The sequence below is a fragment of the Haemaphysalis longicornis genome, unplaced genomic scaffold (assembly GCF_048455015.1).
Source record: "Haemaphysalis longicornis isolate Haplotype H1 unplaced genomic scaffold, Haemaphysalis longicornis Haplotype H1 scaffold_6, whole genome shotgun sequence".
NCBI lineage: Eukaryota > Metazoa > Arthropoda > Arachnida > Ixodida > Ixodidae > Haemaphysalis > Haemaphysalis longicornis.
Window position 1 is genome coordinate 64,131,610 of NW_027526407.1, and position 26,264 is coordinate 64,157,873.

The following is a 26,264-nucleotide window of genomic DNA, read 5'->3' on the forward strand; positions in this document are numbered from 1 at the left end:
GCAGCTTTGCAACAACAATTTAATGCAGATTAAATTTCTCCTCGGCGTGCAGCAGCTAAGCACTTTATACAAGCATTATGCTCTTTCTTGCAGGGATAGCAAGAGCGAGCGTACAACATATTTAGAATCAAAGAAGTAACAGTACTTCACATGCACAATTTTATTCTGCATTCAGTGTCAGACACGCAGCAGACAGCATTTGCGGCTCTTGCAGAGCCTATACGACCAGTTTCCCATCCGGGAGGGGTTAAAAGAGTTACGTTGCATAAAATTAACAGATTGTAATGCCTCAGAGGCAGTTACGGTAACAGTAAACAATTAGTGCCTGGCAGTGTAGACGGCATAAAATCTAAAATCTCCACGTCGCGGTTGTCTGGCTTCATGTCACTGGACGGCGAAGGAACGTTTCCGCAGCACCTACAAGGAAAGTGCAAGTTCGTTAGCAAAGCTTGGTGTTAGGTTAGTTGGTATGGAGACATTAGGAAATGTAGAGCGCTGAATTTTACAGAACGACCACAGAATAAAGGGACAAACCAAATGGTTGATGCGTTGTTTGTTCCTTTATTCTGTGGTCATCCTGTAAACTTAAGCACTGTATGTTTCGTAAGGAAAAGTCATTAGAGACCGTAAGGAGGGAGTTTTTTCCGTGAACATGAGAATGCAATGCACTTTACACTGAGCATAGTTCCGGTACGATAAATTTTGAAGTATAGCAATATTATTAATTACATTGCCCACTAATTCACCAACTAATTGATACTAATTATAAGCGAGTATAAGTACTGCATAAGGCTAGACAATACTATCATGAATCTGTGTGCAATGAGAGAGGGTAAAGATTGGGCTATGTACACTTTGTACACACTGGGAATTAGCGAAATTTCTCCATTCACGCATGCATTTATGCTCCGAAAGATGGTACCATGAATATCAAGATGGTATCAAGATGGTACATTTTGGTATGAAGCTAGGGCTGGTTTGACGCACTCAGACCCAAATTGATAGAGCGAATGGGTGAATAAGCTTTTTTCAGGAGCAAATAGTTTCTAGTACAACTGGATGTAGACGGAGTAACGGAAAGTTAGCTTTTCACTTGAGAGCGTGCACTTGACTAAAAACCTGCATACGTGTAGGAAATAAAAACCTTTCCGCCATTGTTAGTCGTTACAGCAGAGTGCTGTAACTGAAATGGAAAACAGTTATTTTTCACTTTTCCCTGCAGCTTTCTAGCCAGTCAACTGATTACGCTTTTAATTAACCAAGATTGCTTTCCAAGCTCGAAATTGGTTCCCCATATGGGAGACCAACTGAACATCGCTTCATATTTGGAAAACGACCTGTTATTGATGCTAATATTACTAGACAAGTAAGGTTACCTTGCGTAACAGCCTTGTAAACGAGGCTTCTTCCAGTGCTGTGTCCTTGGGCGACGATGAGGTACAGGGATCCACCAAGGACGGTCAGCTTGATGTCCGTCACCAGCCGTGCTGGTATGGCCGAGTGGAACTGGAATCCACTCTCACCTGCGGTCAAACGGAATGTTCATCAGGCATTCGTCTAAGTTAAACCAAGGCGTCATTCACAAGTCAAATGACAAATGAGAACTGCTGCCGTGTCAAGCTGCTATGCAACTTTGCACTGTCACTGCTTCCTACCAAAGGAAAAGTTAAGCTCACTATTACAAGGCGAGTTTAGTTGGTGAAACGGCCCTGATGCAATTGCATGTGCACGCACAAATGACTGCTTTCAGACATTGCCCTGACAGGAAGATCCTATTGCAGGTGTAACAGTGCCTGCTAAGAGTTCTGGTAGAGGATTTTGTGCGCAGTGATGTTTAGAACAGCTTAGAAAGGTGTGAAAAGTTCCGGCATTTGGTGAAGAGACGGACTTGCACGCAGTGGGCAAGTAATTAAACGAGGAAAAGAAAATGAAAAGATGGGCGAAAATTTTCACAACTTTGTGTAAAATTCAACAACGTGGCTAATATTTGCAATAACGAGATGCTCTAATTACTTGTAAAACACGTGAAACCATGCAACTCTACCTTCGGGAACTTTGATAGCGAAAATCGCAAGTTTACATTTGGTGTTCATGTTTTATATGTATTTGGAAACGGCACAGAACAATATCGGCAGCCATAAAAGCTAGCATGCAGACTGAAATCACTTCTACTAGCCATGACCAGATGCCTCTCTAATTGAGTCTTTCATTAAACTACACTAAGCAAATCAGAATAGCAAGAAAAAGGCCTGAAGCTCTTATGCAAAGGTGTTTGAGAGGTTAGAATCCTGAATAGCCTTAACAAGTGCAATACATCAGCAGCCCTCGTTGCTGCACTCGAACAAGCAGAGAAAAGAGACGAGTTAATCTGAAGATAACAGCTTCTCACCGTTGAAGGTGTAAATCTGAATAGAGGTGTGATTTGCTGCCGCCATGTACACGTCCAACTGTGCTCCGTACTCTACAAGCTCCACTTTGGAGACCGAAACCAGCGGGATGGTTTGGAAGAGCTCGAAGGTGGAACCCAGCCGGCCGCATGTTCGGTAAACCTGCAAACGCAAGACACCACATTGCCAGCTGTTGTGTGAACAAGATAAGATGGTGGGGCCGTCTGCACATCCGGTAAACCTGGGAGTGAGATGTTCGTGTGGCAGCAGCCAACATGTCAAGACAAGGTGGACTGAATTTGTGCCCCTTGGCTGCCTTCGAGTGCAACAAACAAACATTGAATGGCATGCATAGTGCATTATAGTGCATCATAGTGCATTGTTTGTAGATGCGTTTACTTAGTGTGCGAAAAATCGTATTGGTTTGTTGTTCATTAGATTTGGGCCTTTCAAGGTTTGGCAATTGGTTGGATGCACTCCTAGCGAAGTTTTTGATGCGAGAAAGCTTTCATGCTTCTCTGCTCTTGTTTTTTAGTAAGAGATGGTCAAATATTTTTTAAAGTTAACTCATTCATCGAACTTTTCTACCTCATCCTTATTAACATCGTGTCCTTAACCACCCCACTGCCTTGCCGCTTTTTTGCTGCCGACAGCCGCTGAAATTTGCTGCTTTTAACAATGCGAACTGGGCTAGCCTGGAGTAGACTTCAGATGTCAATTTCAGAACACTACCAGAAACTGGAGCCAATTTTTTAAAATGCGTGAGCATTTCTACGTGTGCTCAACGAGGATTGCTGTCCGTGTAACACTGTGCGTCAATTTCACTGCGCGAGAAAATGCTAGTTATAAAAGTAGGGCCTTCTTGCTTCGATATTCAACTGCTTGCATTGCCTCAAAAATTACCTTTCCAGCAACTCATTCGTGCAAAGCAGTGAAGCCAACTTTATACTGGCTCAATGCATAGCACATAGGCGGCTTGCACATTTATCTGACAGCTCCCATTTCAGAGTTCCAGCCATTTTTTAAGAAGTGAAACCTTGTACGCCTCGCTTGCGCCCTAGATCGCTACATTAAAGCTCACTGCAGGAAAGCCAACTTTACACAGTGGTTTCCACGAAGGGCAGCACAATGATGATGGAATGTGAAGCGCTTTAAGGAAAAAGTGCCTCTCGTGGTACGAATCAAACCTGGGTCTCGTGTTATGAAGCAGACATGTATCTTGTTGCTTCATTCCAACCCGGTCGAAGCTGTTTGGATTTTGGACCGACTGGTTGGATTGGAGAAGCCTTCATGTTCTAACCATCCTCTGAAGAAACAGAATTTTATTGTTAATGAGAATTGCGCTATTTTAGTGGTGCACCTGTTCCACTCGACGTACAGGAGAGTTGTACATGTTGTAAAAGGGAAGACGGCATCAAAGTAAGTTGGTTTAATAAAACTTGCTGCTGGGATAGTTGGTTCGCGATTATCACAACGGAGGTTAGCGCTTCGAGAAACGAGACGCGACAGAAAATGGACAGGATGGGCACTCCTGTCCTTTTTTGTGTCGTGCGTCTTGTTTCTTCAAGCGCTAACCTCCGTTGTGAGAAGAAGTCTGATGTGGAGGCACTTTACGGCACTCACCTTAACAAGACTGGGCTCGGCGCAGTGGCTGTGGGCATCGGCGCTTGTAAATATTGCGTAGAGGTGCCCTTGTCGAGAGAACCAGTTGGCGATCGCACCGCCGTACAGTGTCTGCACCAGGCGCCAGTTGTGCGGGCTCTCCAAGGCGTAGACCAAGGAGTGGTGGTGTTCAGTGAGGCAGGCGCGGTGGTCGTACACAGAGGCAATCACGTACACTGCTCCCCCCATTGTGAGCAGCTTGACGGAGCTCGAGCCTGCGATATAATGAAAATAATGATATAAGGTATAACGATAAGCGCGATGTAACGATAAACGAAATAACGACAATGGAAGTTGAATTTGTAACTTACGGAAGCAGTAGCGTTATGACACATCAAGTAGAATGCATTTTGCATGCTTCTACTATCGCGTAACTGGGATTTTTTGCATGCTAGATTTGTCACGAAATATGGCTACTGGGAGCTAGGTTTAATCTCGATGGAACCAAGTTTAAAAAACGTCCCGACCGGACGTGGAAAGAAAATGAAGATAGCCCTAAACATATGGCTGAAGTCTGCCCTTTGAATATACAATAAAAAGTGACGTGCCAGCATAGAAAGTATGTTGAATAAACTGAAGGGGAGAGAATTGGTTTTAACAGTGTATTCGTGCAAAAGAAATAACAGTATGAAAACGTTCGTGGCTATTACTAGATTTTTTTCGTCGTGCATTTTACCCCCAATATTGGCTCCAGAACTGTCCTTTTGGTCGCGAGCCCTTCATAAAGTTAACAGCCCCCACACCCTTGATGCTCGCTTTGTTGTACACATGATGTCGGAGGAATTCGAACCTGGTCCGGGGTTAACGGTGCCGACAAGGCCGGGTTGCAAGGCCTGGAGGTTGTAGCCGAAGAGGTCAACGACCCCGTGCTTGGTCAGGCTGGCCAGTAGAACAGCGTTGCCACTCTTCGCGACAGCAGACATGGAAAGCACGTCGCCAAAGTTGAAGAACACCGTCGTGCCGTCGGTCAAAATGGCCCCTGAGCGGAAAGGGTGCAGGCACCTTTGTTAATGCAGGAAAGATTTTAAAGGCAATGCGGGATAGAGCTCGTGATGGAGTTATAAGACGGATGAGGTCACGAATTCAGTAATAGCCTGTGTAACATGACAAAAATGCACGCTGCAAGTGCCTAGAGTTGTGCGAACATTCGAAAGTTATGTTTAGTAAATAGCGTGCTGTTTGATTTGATTCGCAGAGGAGTTTTTACTGTTCGAAATATTCAAATATCCAATTTTTGCAAATACAGCAACAAAAGTACACCCTGCCTCTCGACATGCCCCTTTAGGTTGGCTTTCTTGCAGGACATCGAAGAGGTGGAGTGAAGCTTAATATGGCGAGCCTTGCACAAAATGTGTACAACTTTGGTGTATGTTTGATAAAGTGAAACGCTGCTCAAATTTATAATCCTAAAAGAAGGTTCCTGTCAATACTTGGAGGTATTCTAACTAAATGTACTTCCTGTACTCGCATGTTGAGGAGGCCCACATTTCTACATGTGTAAGCCAAAATTTTGTTCCACCGATTTTACCTCTCATTTCAAGCTTTAATATCGAATTTTTTGTATCATTTTCTCGTCAAGCATTAGTACATGAATACTCAGATGTGATAAATCCTGAGGGCTGAAGTGTTTTTTCTTGCAGCAATCTGCACACCCTAAACCAAAGATAGCATCGAAAAATATAATAAATTCGTGGTCAGTTTACAATTTTGATCCGATCTGCTGTCCAAAATTTAATATTTGCACACCTCTAATGAAATAAAACATGCAAAGATGAATTTGGTCTTTTTGTTGGTGCTAATTACATGGAGAGTTTTCTTGCCATTATCAATGTATGTACTATTAAACTGCAGCAATTTTGAAAGCGGTGTGTTGTCTTTTTTATTATTGTTAAGGAATACACCTTTTGCCACAAGGTAGTTGCTGAGAAAGTTAGAAAAGGTCTCAATTTTGGTGCAGAAATAAGGTACAAAAGGCAGTTGGAATGTGATATCTAGCGTATGCAAAAGCACTCCACTCACGGCCTGTGTTGCTGTCCGGAAGAGGAAGCTCAAGCCAGAGTAGCCGGCCTTCAAGCCGGAAGTAAATCCGCTCGCCTTCGTCGGCTGAAACCACGTTCTGCAGGTTCCACAAGGCCTCATTGTGGCTCCAGGCGAAATGAAATGCCTGCGCCTCAATGTCGCCGTCATGACTGTCCACCAAACGGAGGTAACCGATACCAGAGGCAGTATCGACAGTGGTGGCTTCGACGTCGAGGTACTGGTGCAGAATGAAGTAATCAACGGCGGAGTACGAATCTGGAAGAAAAAAAAAAAAAAAAGACCGGCTGTTACCGCAAAATTCAGTTACCACATTTTCGTGCATATCAGGCCAAAAATGCGAAGATTTCAGTGGAAAAGTAGGGATGCAAATAATACGCGGGTTTTTTTTTTTTTTTCTTTAGTGCAGCTTCACGGCAATGCGCGTTGTGCCGTGAAGCTCCTACGCAGTAGCAGTGAGCCTCCCACGGCAGCGATTGCGCTAAACATGCAAGGACAAAAAAAAAAAAAAAAAAAACAAGGACGAGCGCACTCTTAACAAATTTTATTAGTGCATTGTGACGATCGTGGTGAACTCGCAGTATTCTGCTTGCTAAATATACGTTCTGTCTACACAGTATGTGATGTGTTGCTTCAGTAGTATCTTTGGCGCAGCCTTTCCTGTATCAAATGTGCGCGCAATACGAGAGGATTTTCCCATTTTCCTGCGGGGTGAAAGTGAGGTGCGGATTATACGCAGGGGCGGGTTATACGCACGAAAATACACTATAGATCCATTCTGGGAATCACTGGTTGGCTAAAGCTAACCTCAGGAATTCGGTAAGCGTTACTATACTCTGGTAAAAGTTAACGGCAACGGCTCATGTAGTGTATCACCCTGCCAGCAGCAACGGATGTCAAAGCACGCTTGCGTTTTGAAAAGAGATTGCGCTTAATGCGTAACATCATCTTTTTCAGTTTTTTTTTTTTCAGTAGCTGCAGGAATTTAAAAGATTAGGTCAGGAAAATCACGAAAACAGCTCGTGTCACATTCAACACACACCCAGCAAGGCACTTTTTGTGCGGGGCGGAGTATCAGCAGACTGAGGTGATAAAAACGACAACGGAAGTTGCTCCTGCGCCTTAAGTTGTCCCCGAGTTTAGTCGAATATATTTCCGACCATTGTTCTTCCAATTCATTATAAGTTATTGAAACTACCCTACTGCATTCTTGAACTTCAACAATATTCAAAATTTGAGTGCTACTGAATTGAAAGTTGCCTAAAATGTAGTATTATGCATTTCGATAGAAGATTTAAATACCTGCACACCCCTCTACAGTGCCGACATGTGGACTAATTTAATCCCGATTCGAGCCATAATTAAAGATTCTGTGATCAGCAGAAATTTCAAAGCACAGAAGCATGCGATTCCTAAACTATAACTTCCAATGTGCTAAATTAATGCGTGTAAATTTTCACTGCACGTCACTTGAAACTGATTACAGTACTCGCGATAATTCGAAATATATTGAAAATTTTGGTTGGCCCTCTATTTTCAATGCAGTTGAAAGACGCTCATTTCAAACAGCTATATTTGCGTAAATTCGGTGAATTTCTACTTTTGCCTCTCCTTGACATAATATCTACGGTATTTGTGGCTTTTAGTTGCACATTTGCATCCTTATATCACAAACAGCCGTAAATGACGGCAATTATCTACATCCGCAAGTTAGTCTAAGACAAAGCTAACTCTTAGGCTAAGACAAAGCAATTATCCATTCGAGATTTTTTTTTCAAAGTGTGCATAGCACTTCAGTAGTGTTTGAATAGTGTAGTAATAAATATATGTGAATGTTTCAATACAACACAGCTCCGTATGCTGCCCTGAGTCGCATGAGAAACTCTGATAATTCAAACTTCCGATAATTCGAACAAAATTCTGGGGTTTGAATTATCGCAAGTCTACTGTATTACAAAGCATCCCAGAGTTAATTGTTTTTGTCATGTGTAGTTTCAATTCAAATGCCAATGTGCACAAACAACATCGAAGATGGTTAAAACCCCATACCTGTGAGGAAGCAGGACAGCTCGTTGAGGACTCCTTCATGCCTGGCGATCTCCCGGCCCAGGCCACGGCTGACTTGGGCGGCCGCTTGCTCAAAGTGCCACAGTTCCTTGGAAAGCTGCTCGAGATGGATATTGTTGACGGTGCTGACGTGGCGGATGTTATGCCGCACGACGACATGGTTCAGCACCAAAGGCGCAGATATCGTCTGAGGTACGTCAAGAAGCACAGTGTTCTTCACGAGGTCCAGGAAGTTGACGTTATTGATGAGCCCTTGAAGACAGTGAAAAACAATTTGTTTTAAGGGGGATCGGAGGACAAAGTACAACTTCGTTCAATTTGAAAGAATTAGATTTTGGTAACTCAGTCAGCTCTATTAGAGGCACAAAAGACGTTTTTTTTTTAACTGAGAAAACGCAAGGAATATTCAGAAACTGCGGTTGATGCCTCCGTCATAGATCAGTAAATCGCGAAAGTGAAATGTGCAGCGAAATCTGCAGCTCAGGATGATTGGCGGGTTGGTTGGTGGCTGTCTTGTGGGTGTGCTTGGCGAGTGACGTCCTCTTGGCGGTCCGCGTCGGCAAAGGCGTACTGACGTCATTTCCATGGCGGATATGACATCAGTGAATCTGTGTATCCCGGAGTAAAACACTTGCGTGTTTTAATGTTCAAATTTCGCGCTACAGTGACGTGATATGGGCTAGCACTAAAACAGTCAGTGTGTGAACCGCACGTTAGCATTCAGCTAGTATAACGGAACGAAATTAAGGCTCCACTACAATAGCCCAGTTATGTTTCTTGGCAGTGGTCTAGGTCAATGGTCGCCAGTCGCACAAACAAGATTCTCCAACGTCTGAGAAATCGCCGGAAGGTGGCCTGGGAGTCGCCACTGCTGCATCTGTTTCCCTATAGTACTACCGTATTTGTTTGAGGTTTGCGATCAAATTGCTATTGTTGAGACAAAGCAGTCTTTACAATCAACTAGACTTTCAGTTTGTCTTCATGGCCTTAAGTGAAGCTTACTCCAGGTCAAACCCAACAAAACTGTTCCTGGTAACGTCACTTTGACCTTAAAGCTCAGCCAAGGTCAAGCCAGCGCCTCGTGTATTTGCATGGAGTGAAAGCGTATAATAGCTCATTTGTTGCAAGGGCAGGGGTGCGGAGAAGGGGATTGTGGGAAGAATAAGAGTACACGCTTTTCATAAATGATACAAGGAGGAACTCGCTGCATCTAATCTTGCATGTTTGCACCTACAGCGCCGAGCAGCGTCTTGTCTTGCGACGTAACCGAGCAGTTTCTTGACAAACTGGATTGGTCAGCCGTTTTGTACTTAGTCAATCTGTCACTTATGTCGTGTGCTGAATAGTGCCACTAGTCATTTCACCTTCACAGAGTGTAATGTCACACACTTTTTTTTAATTAAAGTTATACACCATGTTGAACTGAGCAGAGCAAAAAGAACAAGTGACTTACCCTTGACGACCACATTGGGCGTAATCACATGCCGGTAGTCGAGATTGGCGTGTACGGTCTGCGCCGTATGTAGGGTGACGACCTCTTGCCGAAAGGGCCTTCCATTCACACGATGGGGCAGCACATTGTGTTCAAACGTTACGACCTGCATTCAGCAAAAGAGTGTCACGTAAACAAACGTGAAATGGGGTATGCATCTGAGCAACTTGTGTGTGAAACATTTCTTCAGAACACTTAACTTTAGAAGTCTTAACTTCACAGCTCGAAAGCTACAGGGATTAATACGGTAGTGGAGTTAGAGCAGCAGGCCATCCTGAGTTACTTTCTAGGGAAAAACTGAGCAACACATCTTGTCACGATCAGGCAACAGCCTGATGCAATTGGGCTTGAAACCGATATCTGCTGTCGGTGTTCTATACTTTAGCTTTAATGCTCGTAGGAGCTGTATAAGCAAGTGTATGAAGCACAGGGAATGCTTAATGCCACAGTTGCATACGTCAAGTAAAATGTCTTCTGCTAGGTCTGCGGTGTGATGTTTTTAACCCCACCACAGTAGAACCGGCTTAAAATTATTTTTGGGATTTTTATAAGCAAATTTATTTGCGTGTTTCATTCGGAGGCCCGTTGGGATCAAGCAAATACATTATGTGCCAAGTCACAAGTTGCAATTGATGAAAAAAAATTAAGGAAGCTCACACTGATGCACAAGACTTGAAGGTATTGAAGCTGTACGCAACCCTCACGACGGTTTAAGTCCACGATTGCAGCCGATTTGCTTCTTCGCTGCAGCAACGACCTTTACTTCATCTTGCTACAAATTTGAGCTTTCATTTTTTTGGAAGTGATAATCATTGGACATCACCTGGCAGGGGCGTACACTATGGCGTCTGTTGCGTTCCTCGCAAGTGTTGCCACGATTACGGTGAACGCTCAAGGTTTTTTTTTAATTTTCTTGCCGATCTTGGCCAATCTCGCTAAGTGGGTATGCTTGGCTTGACAAACGTGCGCAGGGGACGCTGGGCGGTCGTTGCGAGGCCCGTGCTCACGTGCACACGCTCGGCAATTTCTTTGCATTTTGAACTGCGGACACGAAAAATTACGATTTGCTAAACAGCTTTGCTGTTAATACACATGGGATGGTGCATGCCATAGGTCGTATTTAACTGGACACTGCAGGCTCTGCAGATTTGCAAGACCGACAGTCTCATGAACATCAAGTGTTGAATCGTCTCACGATACCTCCAGAAGGTGCTTAGTCCCGTGCACGGTCTGGTTGAAGGAGACAAAGAGGGTGTCCTCCATGGCATGCGGGAGGGAGTGGCCATTGACCATACTGGCCACAGGCAGGTGACCCGGAACTTGGACATCCTCGAACACGGGGCTGTCCAGTTGCTGTTCGGGGCACACTGAAAGAACAAGAGGAAAATGGACAATTGAAAACGAAGTGCTAACCAAAGCTTGAATAGTTGTCACTGAGTAGGAAGACTAGGAGGGAAACACCACTTTCTAGAATGTCCAGAAAATCTCGCAGTTGATAGGCATGGGTTAAAGGGGCCATTCAGACAAAATACTGGATTGGTTCAGTAAAAAAGTGATCTGTCTGATGACATCAATGGTACCATTTTCATCGCATTCTTCAAACAACTAGTGGTGATTGGCCGCTTGCTCGCACTTGCTACAATGAGCCATTTCGCCTTTTACATATATTTTTGCTCCGTGATACTGAATACATGTATCCAAGGAAAAAGCCTAAAGTAGTACAAACATGAAAGAAAATTGTCCTGTCTGGCTCTGTTTATAGTATCTTTTTGCAAACATATCTGAAACATCGAACACAGGGAGAGGGCAAGTTAGCAGCCAAGGTAAGCGACCATCCGTAACTTGCCACTTGTGCAGGTTTTCGTGTTTATTGCACGAGCAGAGATAAGTTCTCTTGTACACACCTCTGTTGTGACAAAGCTGCAAGAGGTCATCTGGAACACGAAGGCCGTTCAGGAGCCCAAGAACGGTTAGGTTTTTCTCAACTGTGAATTCATCCACGAAGACATTTTCTCCTGCGCAAAAGAGGGGGGAAAAACGAACGAGATTACGGGATGTTCTCTACATGAGAACCGAAACATAAGGGCTTGCCAATTTACACTATTCAGGTAGTTAATGTTTGAGGCAGCTGAATTGTACCTTGAATTGTGAATACTTGTAATTTTGCACTTAAATAAGCACAAAATGCGAAGACTTCTAGCGAGGCTCAGAACATACGCTAAAGCTTTGTGTACACTGGCTGGATTAAAAGGTTCAAAAAGGCACAAATTTTTTATACGAATTGATACGTGTACCGAAAAATTTTGGATGCATGCAAGAACAGAAAAGTGCCAAATGTTAACACTAAAGCCAATGCTTTAACTTCCCTGCTTTTATGCCAGACTTGTAAGAGAATCCGGCGATTTCTGGTGTATACCTAATCTCAGAAAGTGCACTTTTGGAAAGCAACAGCTGACAGTAACTGACAAAAATCCCTGGCTATCTCCACTAACGTGAAACCTGGGGAGGGGCGAAGCATGCAGTGCAGAAGTATTCTTGGCGCCTTCGAATTTTTGCCCACGGAGAGGAAACCATTGGGGGGTAGAGGTAGACAGCTTCGCTGTAAAAGTCTTGTCTTGAAAGCACGAAGCTCTCAAGCGAGAAGCGTAAACGAGTGCCCCAGTGTTTTAGTACCGTGACTACACAAGACGACGGTTACGACGACGACAGGAGACTCCAGCAGCCCCAGCCCTTAAGGGGCTTTGCCCTTAATAAAAGTAAGGGAGTCTGAAGAGCACAGCTTATAGGCCTTACCAAAAAGTTCGCATTTGCTATTTCCCCAGACAGCATCGGACAGCACGGTCTTGATCGGGACACCGTTGACGAGTTGGTCAAACTGTGCGTGGTTGGTTCGCACGCTGCCTTCCATAAGGACATCAGTGAACACCTTGGGTGCTGTGTTCTGGAAGGCAGAAAGAGTTTCAGAGTAAAATTTCAATTGTGAGAGCAGTAAGCACTAGACAAGATGACAGGCAGCAGAGTATATTACACCACGTTATGACTGGGTGAACAAAGTTAACACAACATGCAAAGCGGTATTGTCCCAGCAGAGCCGTAATGAGGATATACAATGTTTTACAAGACCTCAATGGTAATGGCAGAGTGTACACCTGGAACAGGCTGTAGTATGAAGCACGAATGCTATAATAAATGGTGTACATCAGAGGTGGTCACATTTCCTTTCTATAGGAAAGAAAATGTGAAGTACACTGGCAAGCCAAGGGGAGAATTCCCAGCGAAGGTATCAGCCCATTTCTATACTAATTAGTTCAGCCAGGTGCGCATGCAAAAATTTGTTTGAAACTAGTACGCATACGTAGTGTGTTGACAAAACTCCCCAGCAGCCCGCTAGCAGGTGGCAAAGCTTACAATAGTGGACAGACACTAAGACAGGAGATGTGCAACTCACGAAGTGGCCATCGATGAAGACGATGTCGTCTAGGAGCGCGGACAGGCTTGTGTTCTGGAAATGGCGGACCTCGATGGAGTTGAACAAGTTGACCGGACCTCGAATGATCTTTGTCGCGGTGATCTCGTGGTGGCTGGCACTGCATATCGCCTGGTCCCTCAGGTGCCGAAGCTTGTGGCCGTTGAGAAGGCCTTCGACGTTGAGGTCAGTGCCTATTTCGGTCACCTGGGTGGAAGGAGACAGGCGCACACGGATCAAGGAATGGCGAGAGATGGGGAAAATTTGTAGCGGGCACACCCTGTAAAAGAAATTTTATGATGCATTTCAATGACAACAGTGACAGTCCTCAGTTGTAAGTACAAATTTGTGGACACGTAAAACTTTGGTATTGGGGGATTGAGGAAGCCTGTCAAAAAATTATCACACAGGGGATTGAATGTAGAAGAAGGCTTGGTGCAATGAAGACCAAAATGGTAAACCAGTGAGATGGGCCATACCGTTTGTTTAAAATCTCTGCATTGCGCTAAACGCTTTCCTACAGTCATGAGCAAACTCCCCTAACACGTTTTATGGAGGGCGACTGCAATGCCTACATCAGAAGCAACTTTTAGGTCAGAAACTACTGGAAAAGGTGGAACTTCAGGTGCCAGACTACAGTAGGAATTATGTGGGCAAAAGACAGGAACATTTGCAAACATGGTCAAACACTGAAAAACAATGTAAAAAGTAACGGCAATACAACGCAGCCTTGTGATGTGCCCTGCGGTGATGTGTGAAAGTTTGGGGGGCCGGGACACGACTATACTTACGTCGCTAAATTCTAGGTCAGACTGGATGACGTTTTCTCGATCCTCCTTTGCAATGAGGGTATCCAGCACCGATAGGTCCACACCGTTGATGTGCCCCAAATGCGGGAGATCTCCTGACACCTTCACATCACGCATGAAGTGATAATGACCTGCAAGACAATGAAAGCTTTGGTGTAGAGGGAAAACTTTTGCGCGTGAGCTATGCGGGCGTGCTTGCAAGGCTAGAAACTGCCAATGACGTGCGAGCCTTGAATGTGCTCCAACAAGCCAAGATTGATACCATTAGGCTATGGATAAGCTTAGACTATGAACTACCTTGGACTACCTATGAACCAAAATCTGAGTGCTGTTTTTGCATTTGCACTTCAGAAACACACGATAAAAAGGTGATTATAAAGTGGGATGTTAATTTAAAAATACTGCTCACCCAAACGAAGAGAGTTGTGGCAAAGTCGTAATTACATTTAATGTACATGCGATAAGTACAATTTGCACTTTAGTACACATTCTTGAGCCAAACAGTGAACAGGAAGTAATTTTCACTAAGGGAAGCGACAGGATCACCATACCCAGGTGAAAATATTTTCTAGCTGGATTATTGACCCAGGAATTTCTTCTAGCTAGAAATTAATATTTGGATAGAAATACACATTTCCGGCTAGAAATAAACTGAATTTCTAGCTCATGTCTAGCTGCATTGAGATTTTTTCCGGCTTGCAGCTATTACTTTCAGCTATTATTTGTCACTCCGGTTGGAAGAAAGAAAAACCTGCAAGGTGGAAATGATCATCTGTAGCTAGACTAAGAATTTTCCTAGTGAGATTTCCAGCTAGAAGCTAGAAATCTAGTTAGAAATGAAGCTGGAAATCATGATGTTTACTATAAATGCTCCTCCCATTTTCACAGGGGTAGGTTGGTACGTTTCATTTTTCGAATGCAGGTTTGCACATTCATTGACAAACAAAATTGAAACCACGGATTTAAGGATGAAAGTTGGGCTAGTTGGTGTTGACTTGGAACCATTTTACCAGCGAAAAACTGACAGGAACCTAGAAAGAAGTAGACGGGACAATCGCTAGTCCCATGTCCCGTCTACTTTCTAGGTCCCTGTCCATTTTCGCTGGTAAAATGGTTCTAAATGAAACCAAAGAGCAACAGAAAGCCATTGTTAATTTTCTTTATGACTGAAGTTAATCATCTGTATCTTACTATTGGTAGTAGAAAGGGCAAGTAACTTCCTTGGAGTATCAGGAACCCACCTTTCACACTCTGGTCAGTGTTCTTGAGGAGTACGTCATAGGTGAACATGAGGTCGTTGACAGTGTCGGCAGCGATGTTGCCGCGAACAGAGAAGCCCCGATAGAAGACGCAGTTGCCAGAGATCGAGACCCATCCGCGCTTGGGGACCACGTCAGCATCGAAGGCGCGTAGGTCGCGGCCATCCAAGGTGCCGTGGATGCTCATGTGACCCATGACCTCGAACTGGTCCATCAGGGCTACCGGAGCACTGACCACGGACTGACCCCGCAGCGTGACAGCGTTCGCGTTTACTTCACCAAGGTGGGCGCCGTTAACACCACTCACTGTAGTCACGGGAGCGACAGCTTTCATGGAGCCTGGAACGTACGTACAGAAGGGTGCGTTGAGTCAAACAGATATTCAGACTATTTCAGACATTCTCATTCTAACCCCGGTGCACATTACTGCCCTCGACTTTTGTTCTTTCCTGCAATTGAAAATTTAGGTGTTAAGTAGCATCGTAAACACTTTAAATTTTCTTATCACTATGGCATTATTGTTTGAGCAGCTGGGTAAAGAAAACAGCATGACAGCCGAGTTTTGGTTCGAGGCAAGTGCCTATGCATTGTAGCAACAGTATCAAATTTAACTCTGAATCAAATTTAACTCTGAATCAAATTTAACTCTGAATCAAATTTAACTCTGAATCAAATTTAACTCTTCAGCCAATTTAACTCTTCAGCCAATTTAACTCTTCAGCCAATTTAACTCTTCAGCCAATTTAACTCTTCAGCCAATTTAACTCTTCAGCCAATTTAACTCTTCAGCCAATTTAACCTAACCTAATTTAACCTAACCTAACGAAATTCTAACCTGAAAAAGCTTTTGGGGCGACCACAACTTGCAGCTTCGTTTTGGACATGACGTTACTCAGGAACGGCTGCACGGGGCGACCGTTCATCCAGGCAGCGTTCAGAAACGGCGTGGTCACGTTCCCCAGGGCAAACTCTCCAGTCAGCAGTTGGGCCGTGGACAGGGGCACACGTCGGCGGTGCGCATCCACGACGTCGATGCCACCGACGAGACCCCTGACCGAGACTTGAATGCGGGAGTCTACGAGAGCGGCCGTCATGCCGTGCGCCATGTGCTTCGTTCCGTAGATCTTCTGCGGCACGGATTTGAGCACGAAGTCCCTGGGCACGGAGAGTCCCTGGAGTGTGCCGGAAACGTAGAGGTGCTTCACTCGGACGGTGTCTAGGAAGAGCGGCTCGGCGGAGATGTTCTGCTCGCTGTGAAGCGTGATTCGGCCGGCGAACACCTTGAAGAGTGGGACTCCGTCGATGATGCCGGTGCCTGACAAATTTAAAATAAAAATTACAGCCGTTCCACTCAATGTCAAAGCTGTCGAAAGCAGAGCAGTGATTCGCCATGGTGGGCTGTAGCGCCGTCATTCGATCACTGCTACCACCCAATGCAAATCAAATTTCCCGCCTCCGCAGTGCTCGCGCGCCTCCTGCCCGAAACTGCGCCAGCGGGAGTTGTGTTCTTTTTGCGCTTGCTTTAATTTCGTACGCTGGAGCTGTTTTGAGTCGTTTCGAAAGCGCCATTTTTTCTAGCGCGGCCGCTTTTATCGCTTACTATCATAAAAAGCAACCCAACGGTCGTTCCTAGCTAAATGAACGCGGTCGCTGCCGGTTAATTACGTATATTTTGCCTCAAATGTACCTGCAGTTTTCTTTCCGCTAAACAACTGGGAGATGTACGACAAGCGCCAGCGGTTCACGAGTTTCGAACGCTTATGACTATATAAACCACTTTGCTTTCGAAGCCTCTGGGTTACGCCGCAACGACAGCTTCTACAACAGAACGCCGTGTGGTTCTACTTTGGTCCAGCGAGTGAGCTACGACGACAAGACGAGCCCCTAAAGTGTTCTGCACTTAATACAGAAGAAGCTTGAACGCTCGTAGAAATAACTCAGCTTGGCTCAACCACGAAATCATGAGCCTCAATCTTAGTGCCTCCTTGGCTTCACTTTTCAGTTTGAAAATAGTTTGGGATGAAATTTAGAGGAGCCATTCCCAATAAAAATGTTTATGAAAAAGCAACGACCTATAATAGGAGTGCAATTAATTTATTCAGATTTTGCAACTACTCTTGGATGGACTGGTGCCCTCCGCATAGCCAGCTTAGCTGGTGCGTGTGGGAAGCATGCTCTTTTTCATAGCATTCCGCCAGCATGCACAACATGTACTCTAAAGTAGTATTTTTCCATAAACCATGAGAATACCATATAGTAATCTAAGACCCAAGATTTGAAAGTTGTTTTGAAGACGTTAGTACACAGTACACTTACTTGTGTTTAGGTTCTTCTCGAACACGACCGGTCCGGTGAACGTCTTGATTCCTGCAATCAAAACTGCTAGATGATAAGGTTGCGGAACTTCGGTCAAGCGGAACTTACCCTGGATGTCTTGATGATCTTCAGTAGCTACGAAATCCTGCAGCAGGTTATAGCCATTCACACTGCCTTTAACTGTCATTCGTGCAACATTGGCTCCGTTGTGGAACGTTTTCTGCCCAGTCATGACCAGAGTAGATTCGTTGGTCGGGAATATTGCGTCCTTGTACAGAGTGTCTAGCAATACGCTGTTGACCTTGGCGAAGATACGAACGGATTTCTTGACGAAAACTGGGGCCTTGAAGACTACGTTGTTCTTCACTACCCTGTCGGGTTGCTTGGAGGCATAACTGGCAAATTCAGAGACGTCAATATTGTCGACCGTGCCAGCAACGTGAATGTCCCTTTGTGCCTGAAGCCCGTTGGCAAACGCGAGCGGTACATCGATGGGGCCGTCATCTGTAAGGCGGTAGATATCTCCAGGCAGCGAAATTCCGCTCACTTTTCCTTCGACATTAGTTACGGAGGTGATGAGCTTGTTGAAATCCTTTGGTCCTTGCACGAATTGTTCAGCATCTTTGAGCAGGAGATCGTGAGGTATGGACAGTTGGTTGAGCTTGCCGCGAAGATGGACGTTGCGGAGTGCTTCGAAGACTCCAGCGAAGTTCTTGACGCCGGTGATGACCGCGGGTGCGTTGATTCGGACAAAGCGTTCACCGATGTCGGCAACATTGATGCCATCGATGAGTTGTGTGGAAATTGAAGTCACGTGCAGATGGCGCGAAAATGTGAGGGAACCCTCCGCCGTCTGTTCGTCGACCGCGTTCATGGTGGTGGCTGCGACTTTGGCCAAGTCGACGCCGTCAACCATTTGAGCCGACAGTTGTTGCACGACTCTGATGAAGGCGAAAGTCTTGGGCGCAGTTATGTAGTGGGCTCCAGTTAGTGTAACCAGGTCTGTCAACCTAAGACCGTTCAGCCTCCCTTCAAGCAACGAGTCCCTGGTGATCACTAGAGGGCTGGCGAATGTTGTAGGGCCTGAAAAATTGATACAGTCAGGTAAGGATGCGTTTAGGGGGACAGGACGGGTCAGGCAGCTAAATGCTTGCAAAGTCGTACCATTTATGGTGTGGTGCCTGTCTGTTGTGACTGCATGGGCTAGATTTATTCCGTTTATCGATGGCGACTGAAGCGACGACCTTATCCTCGCTGGCCTTGTCAGTGTGATCTTTCCTGTGATCGTTGTTGGCTTGTTCATCCTATACAGAAAACATTGATAGTAACCATCTTTGCGTGGCAATGTTTGAAGACATAATTCAGTCGTAGCATTTCCATTCGACATCCCTTGCTTTACACTTGATTTCAGTTTCAGACAGTGCATACCTGCAAAATACCAGAACTTCCACCCGTAGCGAACTACAAACTGCAATTTTTGCAGTGGCATTTTTTGCTATCGACCGCGGTAAAAAATTTTTTCACCCATCTAGAAGATAACAATGCGTTTGTGCAAATGACTAACAATTTTGGGGGCGAAGCTTCTTAGGAGCTGTTGGTGTCCGCTGTCGTCGTCATAATCGTCTCATGTAGTCGCGGTACTAAGACACCGAGAAACTCGTTTACACCTCGCGCTAGAACGTAACGCCAAAAAAAAAACACCGGGGCGCTCGTTTACGCCTCACACTAGATAGCTTCGTGCTTCGAAGACGAGACTTTTACAGCAAAGCTGTATACCTGTACCCCCAACGGTTTCATCTCCGTTGGCAAAAACACCAGGGCACCAAGAATACACTTGCACACTGCATGCTTCGCCCTTCCCCAGGTTTCTTGTTAGTGGAGATGGCCCGGTATTTTTACAGCAGTACTAATGCAGCAGTTCTTTTTTTACTTATATTGGCTGAATAGCGCAGGCATATATAACGCACAAATAATGTTTGCTAAGGAAACATACTAGCGATAAGGGAAGTATCTTGAACGAAGCTATTTACACCCGGTGGCAACATCCAAAGTACAATTTGCACTTGCCACTGCTAGAAACTATTTTATTGCTTACTTGTAACACCACTTCAGCAAGAATGAAATGTTCAGTGAACTACGCCTTGTATTAGGCCACAAAGAAAGCAAACATCAGGAACTCTGGAACAACAAGATAGCCCAGAGAACACACGACATTAGTGTTGAGAAGCAATCCCAGAATATGTTTAGGAACTTTAAAGGAAGGGTACATTATCTTACTGAATCCTGGAATTTCCACCTGTAGGATTAGAAAATGAGACACTCACCAGTACAGGTCTCTGAAGAGGTCAGAAACTGGAACGCCCTGGATGGATCCAATGTTGCTTTCTACAGACTTGACCAGTGGAGTGGACAAGTGGCCTTGAATGACCTTCGGGGCTGTGACCGTTGCCGGCTGACTTCTGAACACAGCATCTAGAAACAAAAACCCCGACGACATGCAGTTTCTAATATTTCACTGATCGGACTGAATTTAGGTTTGAGGTGGTGTCCAAGCTGCGAAAAACTATGGAATATTTTTTATCAAAAGAATTTCAATAAAAACGTTTTATAGAAGCACTTGCTGAGGTTTTAGAATTGGTTGGTTCTCGCTGCAACTCTGATAGAAGCGAAACACCGAGAAAGCAAAATAAAGCAGACCAATTAAACACAGAAAGAAAGTGAACACTTCATCTATTTTACTAGAACACCACATTTAAGACTACGCCAGAGCTCACCCTTGAGAGCTGAGATGAGCTTGCGGATTCGGAATCCAATGTCGCTGATGGCTTTCTGGAGGTCGGGCAGTCTGCCGTGAAGCTCGCTCATGGAGACCTTTGACCCTTCTATCGATACACCATTGGGAAGCTTGGCGAAGCCCATGGAGACCGGCCCATTGACGAGAATCGACCGGACAACCTGCTTGACCTGAACCACGTTCACCGCAGACTTCGTCGACACGGCATGCTGAAGAGTGTTGGACGCTTGGCCAAGAAGTGCCTGCTGCCTGTCCAATTGCTCCTGGCATATGAACGAGAGCAACATACAGCTTCAATTACAAGAACAGGTAAAAGCACTGAACGTACCACATTTCCTCAATTCTAAGCACCCCTTGCGATGCCTGAAAATTGGAGAAGCACTAAGATTTAAGAACACTCACCGTAAATGTAAGCCTTATTTGAAACATTTGATTTGCTGATGAAGGAGGGTGTTTAGAGTCCAGGGGGATTACAAGCGCCTTGTTGGGACAGTTGTGCTGTTTATCGGTCGGTTGCGCCATTTATGGTCGGACGTTGTGCTTTTTATGGTGTAGGTTCCGTATTTATTCCCTAGTTTAATCACGAAATCGTACAAGCCTGGAAGGGACTTGCAGTATTAGCAAGGCACAAATAACTGAAATTGTAATTGATGTAATGGGAGGATTTAGAGAAACTACATTGCATTCTAAACATTCTTTGTGCACACTCCAAACCTGCGCTAATGGCTGTGTGAATACGTTCATGCTGCTTTGTATTGCACGAGTTCAAAGTATGCAGGCCTGTGTGCGCGGGTTTTCAATACTGAACTTTTGGCCTGCCTCTACATCTGTAACAAAGTGTGTCTGAATAAATTTACACATAGTGGTACTATATTGCTATAGCAGTAATAGCACAACTGATATTGAAGCTGGTAGCAAAGAAATGCTGAGGATACCGACTAAGCTGATAACACTTCTAGCAAATACCAAACTTGAAATTGCAAATTGAGTATTGTACTGTAATGGCCGACTGAACCAAATCGAATATTTCAATCCAAATACGCGTCTGTTTTCTTTAGTGCCCATAGTATCAGAAAAATAGTTGCAAAAACAAAAGCTTAGGCAGCCATCACTCGACACATCCGAGTGTTCATGTACAGTCATGGGCAATTGAAACGAGAACACGAAAATATGATCCACAACCCACAAAATCAGTCAATATAAATAGTGGAAATAAAATATTGGCTCGCTTGTGGTATATCTGGAAAGACATCTTCAATTTGTAATTGTAAAGCTACGCAGCAATTGCACTTGCACAGAAAGACATCGCGCTTTTGAATGTTCTGCTTCATATTTTCGTGTCCGCATTTCGTTTATACATGACTGCAAATGGCTTCATAAGAAAAATTGGGCCAAAATTGGAAGATTAAGCCAAAGTGCGAAGCCCTAAAAAAATTTTGCATGCAGCGCCATTAATGCAAATTTTACGACTGACAGAAGAGGAGCACTGGGAGGCCCTCCTCCAACACATTGAGGCAGTTCTTGGGGGCGACTGGTAACAGCAGCTCCTTCCCCCAGCAACGCAGAAGCCTTTATAGAAGGGCAAATAAGGTGTTTCTCTCTCTCTCTCTCTCTCTCTCTCTCTCTCTCTCTCTCTCTCTCTCTCTCTCTCTCTCTCAACTTGCCGTGAATACAGGAAGCATATTTGACTGGCTACAATCCCTACAGTCATCAGCTCTGGAAACTAGGTGCAAGCAACTAGTTTCCTCGATAATGCAAACTGAAAGGAAACTGGCTCATGAATTTCGCAGAAGTATATATAAACAGAAAGCATTTTAATGAGCTCAAAAGTGAGTGGAACCCGAGTCCGGGAATCCACGCTTTGGTTGCACCAAGCACATCTTTCGTGGATTATGATGATGATGATTATTATTGCTATTGGTTTCCCCTTTGCAGCGGGGTGATGACATATCTTACCAAAAAGGACTAATATACCTATGTTTTATAGTCTTGCTTTAATACTAGCGCTGCTTAGGGCAGGCACAAAAAGCTTATTAGGCACAAAGTACTTTTTTTTCCTGTTACAGGTGGTAACGTCCTAGGCAATATTCCCCTCTGCTTTTCGTCCACCAGCATTCTAATCTTTTCGTCCCCTCGACAGCCTTGAAGTTAACTTCCTCTTTGCTACCCTTAAATCCTAGGGCTTCTGGAAGCCGAATATTTCCCTCATGTATATTTGGATGGATACCCTCGCATTCTAACGCTATGTGCCGCATAGTTTCTGTTTCTTTTTCGCAGACCACGCATACCCCCTGATTGTGAATACTTCCCCACAAAGCTCTTAGTTCGCAAGCAACCTGCTATAGTCTCAAAAAGCAAAGCACTGCCCTGGGAATTATAGAAATTTTCCTTTCTGATGTTCAATTTCTCGGCCCTGTACATCTCTAACGACGTTTGAGCGTCCATTTTATCCCTCCGTTTATTCATTTCAATCTGCCTTGCCTTTTTTGGTTACCTTGGCTGTTTTGGATTCTCCAGTGTTCTTTATGTATTTCATCGTTAGCCTTCTAGTTTTCCTTAACCACTGCGTGTCCACGCTTTTTAAGTATAGGTACCTAAAAACCTTAGCTGCCCACCTTCGTTGACCCATTGCTCTCAACCTCATCTCAAAACATTTTACTCTGTGCTTCGCGAACTTCAAATGACACCCAGCCCCTATCTCCCTGCACTGCTTCGTTAGTTGTTTTTTCATGCGCGCCCAAGGCCAAACGGACTACAGTTCTCCGGTTCACTTGAAGGCCTGATAGAACGTCTGATTTTAAGCAGAGTACAGCATTCGCAAATGAGACCCGGAACCATTACTCCTTTTCACAATCCTGTCACTACTTCATATATGTTATATCCCCACAGAGCTCTATGCTTCGTTATAGCTGCGTTTCGCTTTCCCTTGCCCTTAAGTTGCTCCTCGTGGGTTCTTAAGTAGTCATCCCCTTCGTTTATCCACTCTCCCAAATATTTATATTTTTTTCACTCTGGGTAATTCGCCTTGCTGGATGGACACTTAGATACACTTGCTTGGAAAGCTTGCACGTGTCAAGCTGTTTTGCACAGCTTTGGCGTCGCGCAAGAAAGCGAACCCCAAAGGGGCACGCCGGCAATGAAGTTTGAAAGCTTGCATATCGGTTCGCTGAGTGAATTCATTGTTCTATTCACGAATTTCAAATACTTTAATACTTTGAATAGCAGTGCTGTGAATGGAATCGAATATCGAACGGTATTCGCGAATTATTTGGTTTCTAACGTTCGCATATTATTGTGATCATGCTAAATTTGTGTACAGCAATATAGTTGAACTATGCAACGTAGTTTTCAACAACTTAGGCACGATGACATGATTTAGGAGAGATAAACTGCGCACAAGTAAAAGACAAGCGTACCACATTTTCTTGCTTATAGGCACACCTATGGGAGGAATGCTTGGATTACAAGCACACCCACTTTAGATTACTTTTGGAAACTTTCAGATCACTAAAGCAGGGAGAATGCTTCAAACATGGAGTGCTTATAACTGAGAAAATGCGACATTTACGAAAGCAGTATATGCGGGCACTAACCTTGAGCATAGTCATGCGAAGAACCAGTTGACTTCCCTTTTCCTGAACGGGGTTTGCCAAGAGAACCACTTTGGTGGACACCATGATCGATTTGGGAGCGCCTTTCAGGGAATCGGTGAAGAACATCCAGGCGTTGTCTTTGATGCTGAATGAAGACAGGCTGTCCTTGAGAACGACAAATCCGCCGAGAGGAACCGTTCCTGCAATCACAGGTAAAGATGAGTCGTGCTGACAGGAGTTAAAGCAGCCCTGACAACTACCGTATTTTCGCGCTTGTAACCCGCCATCCGCACCGCCACTTTCAGCCCGCCGGAAAAGAAAATACTGGCGCATTGCCCACACATTTGATACAGGACAGGCCAACGTTACTAGAATAGCTTGGGAACGTTGGGAAAGGCTGCAGTAAAGAGTAATGTTGGGAAAGGCTGCACCAAAGCTACTGCTCAAACAACACATCACATGCTATGCAGACAGAAAAAGCGAACATTTATAAAGTAGAATACACTGACTGCAAGGCGAAAGTCACTATTCACTCAGTGTCACTGCTCTCGCTAGAGCTATCACTTGAGCCGCAGTCCTAACTGGTTCACAAAGTCATCTTCACGGCACAACGCGCATTGCCGTGAAGCTGCACTAAAAAAACCCAGCGTGTTATCCACACCCCTACTTTGCCACCGAAATTTTCGCATTTTTGGTGCGGGTTATATGCGCGAAAATACGTTACGGTGCTTGAAATACTGCATGTAGAATGAATATATGCACTTTAGTGTAATGATAATGTTAATAAATTGCTTGGGACACATTTTCTTGGAATTTGTTTTCTACATCCCGAATCAGGTGGCCGCTATTTATACCATATTTCTTAACTGTCAAAATCAGCAGACTAGCAACGATGGAGCCAGTGCCTTTATATTTACAATAAAACCTCGTTACATGTTTGTTGTAACCAAGGTCTCTTGTAATATGCGATGTTGCTAACTCGGCAAACAGAAAAACCAACCAAGCCATTTTCATTCAAATCTCCCTTATAACCAAGTGTCTCTCGTAAAAGTGGCACTTGTAACGAGGTTACTGTACTTAAGATGCATGACGGAGGGGTGGCAGCCCGGCAACACAAAGAATTGCAAGAAAGACCTTTTAAGGAACAATACGCCTAAATTCCACTGTCTTTGTAACCTGGCATCAATCAGCTTTTGCATCAAAAGTAACGCCGAACCAATTGTTTTTGCTGTTTGGTTCAAGTAGTCGCACACTGAACTACGCGGTACAATTCAAATTCTGAAGGAGACACGGGGGATTGACTGCAAACTGCCGTCAGAGATGCGACATTCCGACTCTAATTCAGTGCACGGCAGGCAGTTCCTGTTACGCCTAGCTTAGTCTACTGGTTAGCTTTGAACACTGCCGAATTCTGCTTGATCAAACGCTAAAACAAGCTGGCTCTCTGGCCTCTGGCCTACTGGACAGCACTGTGGCTTCTAATGCCCACATCCTGGGTTCGAGCATTAGCGATTCTACGCATTTTTTTTTTCATTAGAACTTTTAAAGCGAAGCTGTATGTGTTACTTGTGGTGGTGTGGGGATAAAAACAGCGCAGAGAAGCCAACTTTACACAATGAGGGAACATCAATCAACACCGCACAGACAATGGGATGTCTCGATGGGTAACAGGTTTCCTTGTGGTAGACGAATGCAGTTTAGAGTCTTGTGGGTGAGCGGTGATGAAAGCATTCTGTAACAGGCACGCCACTCGCCTAAAACCCATGGGAAGCCCAAATCAACGACAAAACCGAGCTACCCGAATCAGCACATTCAGACAACCTAATTTCAACATCTTCCAGACGCAACCGTCTTTGCGTTTCAACCATCTTTCTTCCAGAAAGGGGCGTTAGATTTTTTTATCGTAAAAGTTCTCCCGTACATTAGTTTATGCATTCATTTTGTAAATAACCATGGTTTAGTATCTTCTAGGTCAGTTTAGGTTCAGAGATAAACCTAGCTGTCACCGTGTTCACTTAAATTTCTGCATCGCACCAGAAGTGTCCGTCCTGTACCGACTTGGAAATGAAATGTCACATCCAACACTCACCCCTGTCCACCTCCTGGAAGCGCCTGAGCCTGGACGACCAGGTGAGCAGACGCAGCGGGTAGGCGGCGTCCATGGTGGCCAGACCGAGGATGACGTCATCGCGGCACGAGTCGACACCGACCGGGTGCCACTGGAAGGCGCGTGGAACCTTGAGCAGCTGGCGCAGAAAGAAGCCGCCGCCGCGCCACACGTAGAGGAACTGCTCCCGCAGACCGGCCACAGCCAAGACGTTGTCGAAGCCGACGCGGAACAGGGAGACGTCGGTCAGCTCCGCGCCGTGCAGGCTGGGAGGG

General features: G+C 44.8%; 1 protein-coding gene across 2 annotated transcripts in view; it reads right to left on the bottom strand.

Moving 5' to 3' along the window:
• The window catches only part of LOC144142831 (uncharacterized), a 40,351-nt gene continuing 14,087 nt past the window's right edge, over positions 1–26,264 (bottom strand). The window contains exons 7-28 of one of the 2 annotated variants that reach the window (XM_077674608.1): positions 25,972–26,255; positions 23,883–24,082; positions 20,270–20,552; positions 19,820–19,967; positions 18,660–18,799; positions 17,604–18,578; positions 17,496–17,546; positions 16,015–16,494; positions 15,162–15,518; positions 13,903–14,051; positions 13,094–13,318; positions 12,439–12,586; positions 11,550–11,660; positions 10,846–11,012; positions 9,607–9,751; positions 8,136–8,405; positions 6,069–6,344; positions 4,840–5,028; positions 4,011–4,264; positions 2,390–2,549; positions 1,377–1,523; positions 1–417 (exon numbers count right to left, since the gene is read on the bottom strand). In XM_077674608.1, the coding sequence (XP_077530734.1) occupies positions 380–417; positions 1,377–1,523; positions 2,390–2,549; positions 4,011–4,264; positions 4,840–5,028; positions 6,069–6,344; positions 8,136–8,405; positions 9,607–9,751; positions 10,846–11,012; positions 11,550–11,660; positions 12,439–12,586; positions 13,094–13,318; positions 13,903–14,051; positions 15,162–15,518; positions 16,015–16,494; positions 17,496–17,546; positions 17,604–18,578; positions 18,660–18,799; positions 19,820–19,967; positions 20,270–20,552; positions 23,883–24,082; positions 25,972–26,255 (5,197 nt within the window). In that variant the 3' untranslated portion in view covers positions 1–379. Of the gene's footprint in view, positions 418–1,376; positions 1,524–2,389; positions 2,550–4,010; positions 4,265–4,839; positions 5,029–6,068; positions 6,345–8,135; positions 8,406–9,606; positions 9,752–10,845; positions 11,013–11,549; positions 11,661–12,438; positions 12,587–13,093; positions 13,319–13,902; positions 14,052–15,161; positions 15,519–16,014; positions 16,495–17,495; positions 17,559–17,603; positions 18,579–18,659; positions 18,800–19,819; positions 19,968–20,269; positions 20,553–23,882; positions 24,083–25,971; positions 26,256–26,264 lie in introns of both variants that reach the window. The other variant, XM_077674607.1, reaches the window with a different exon arrangement.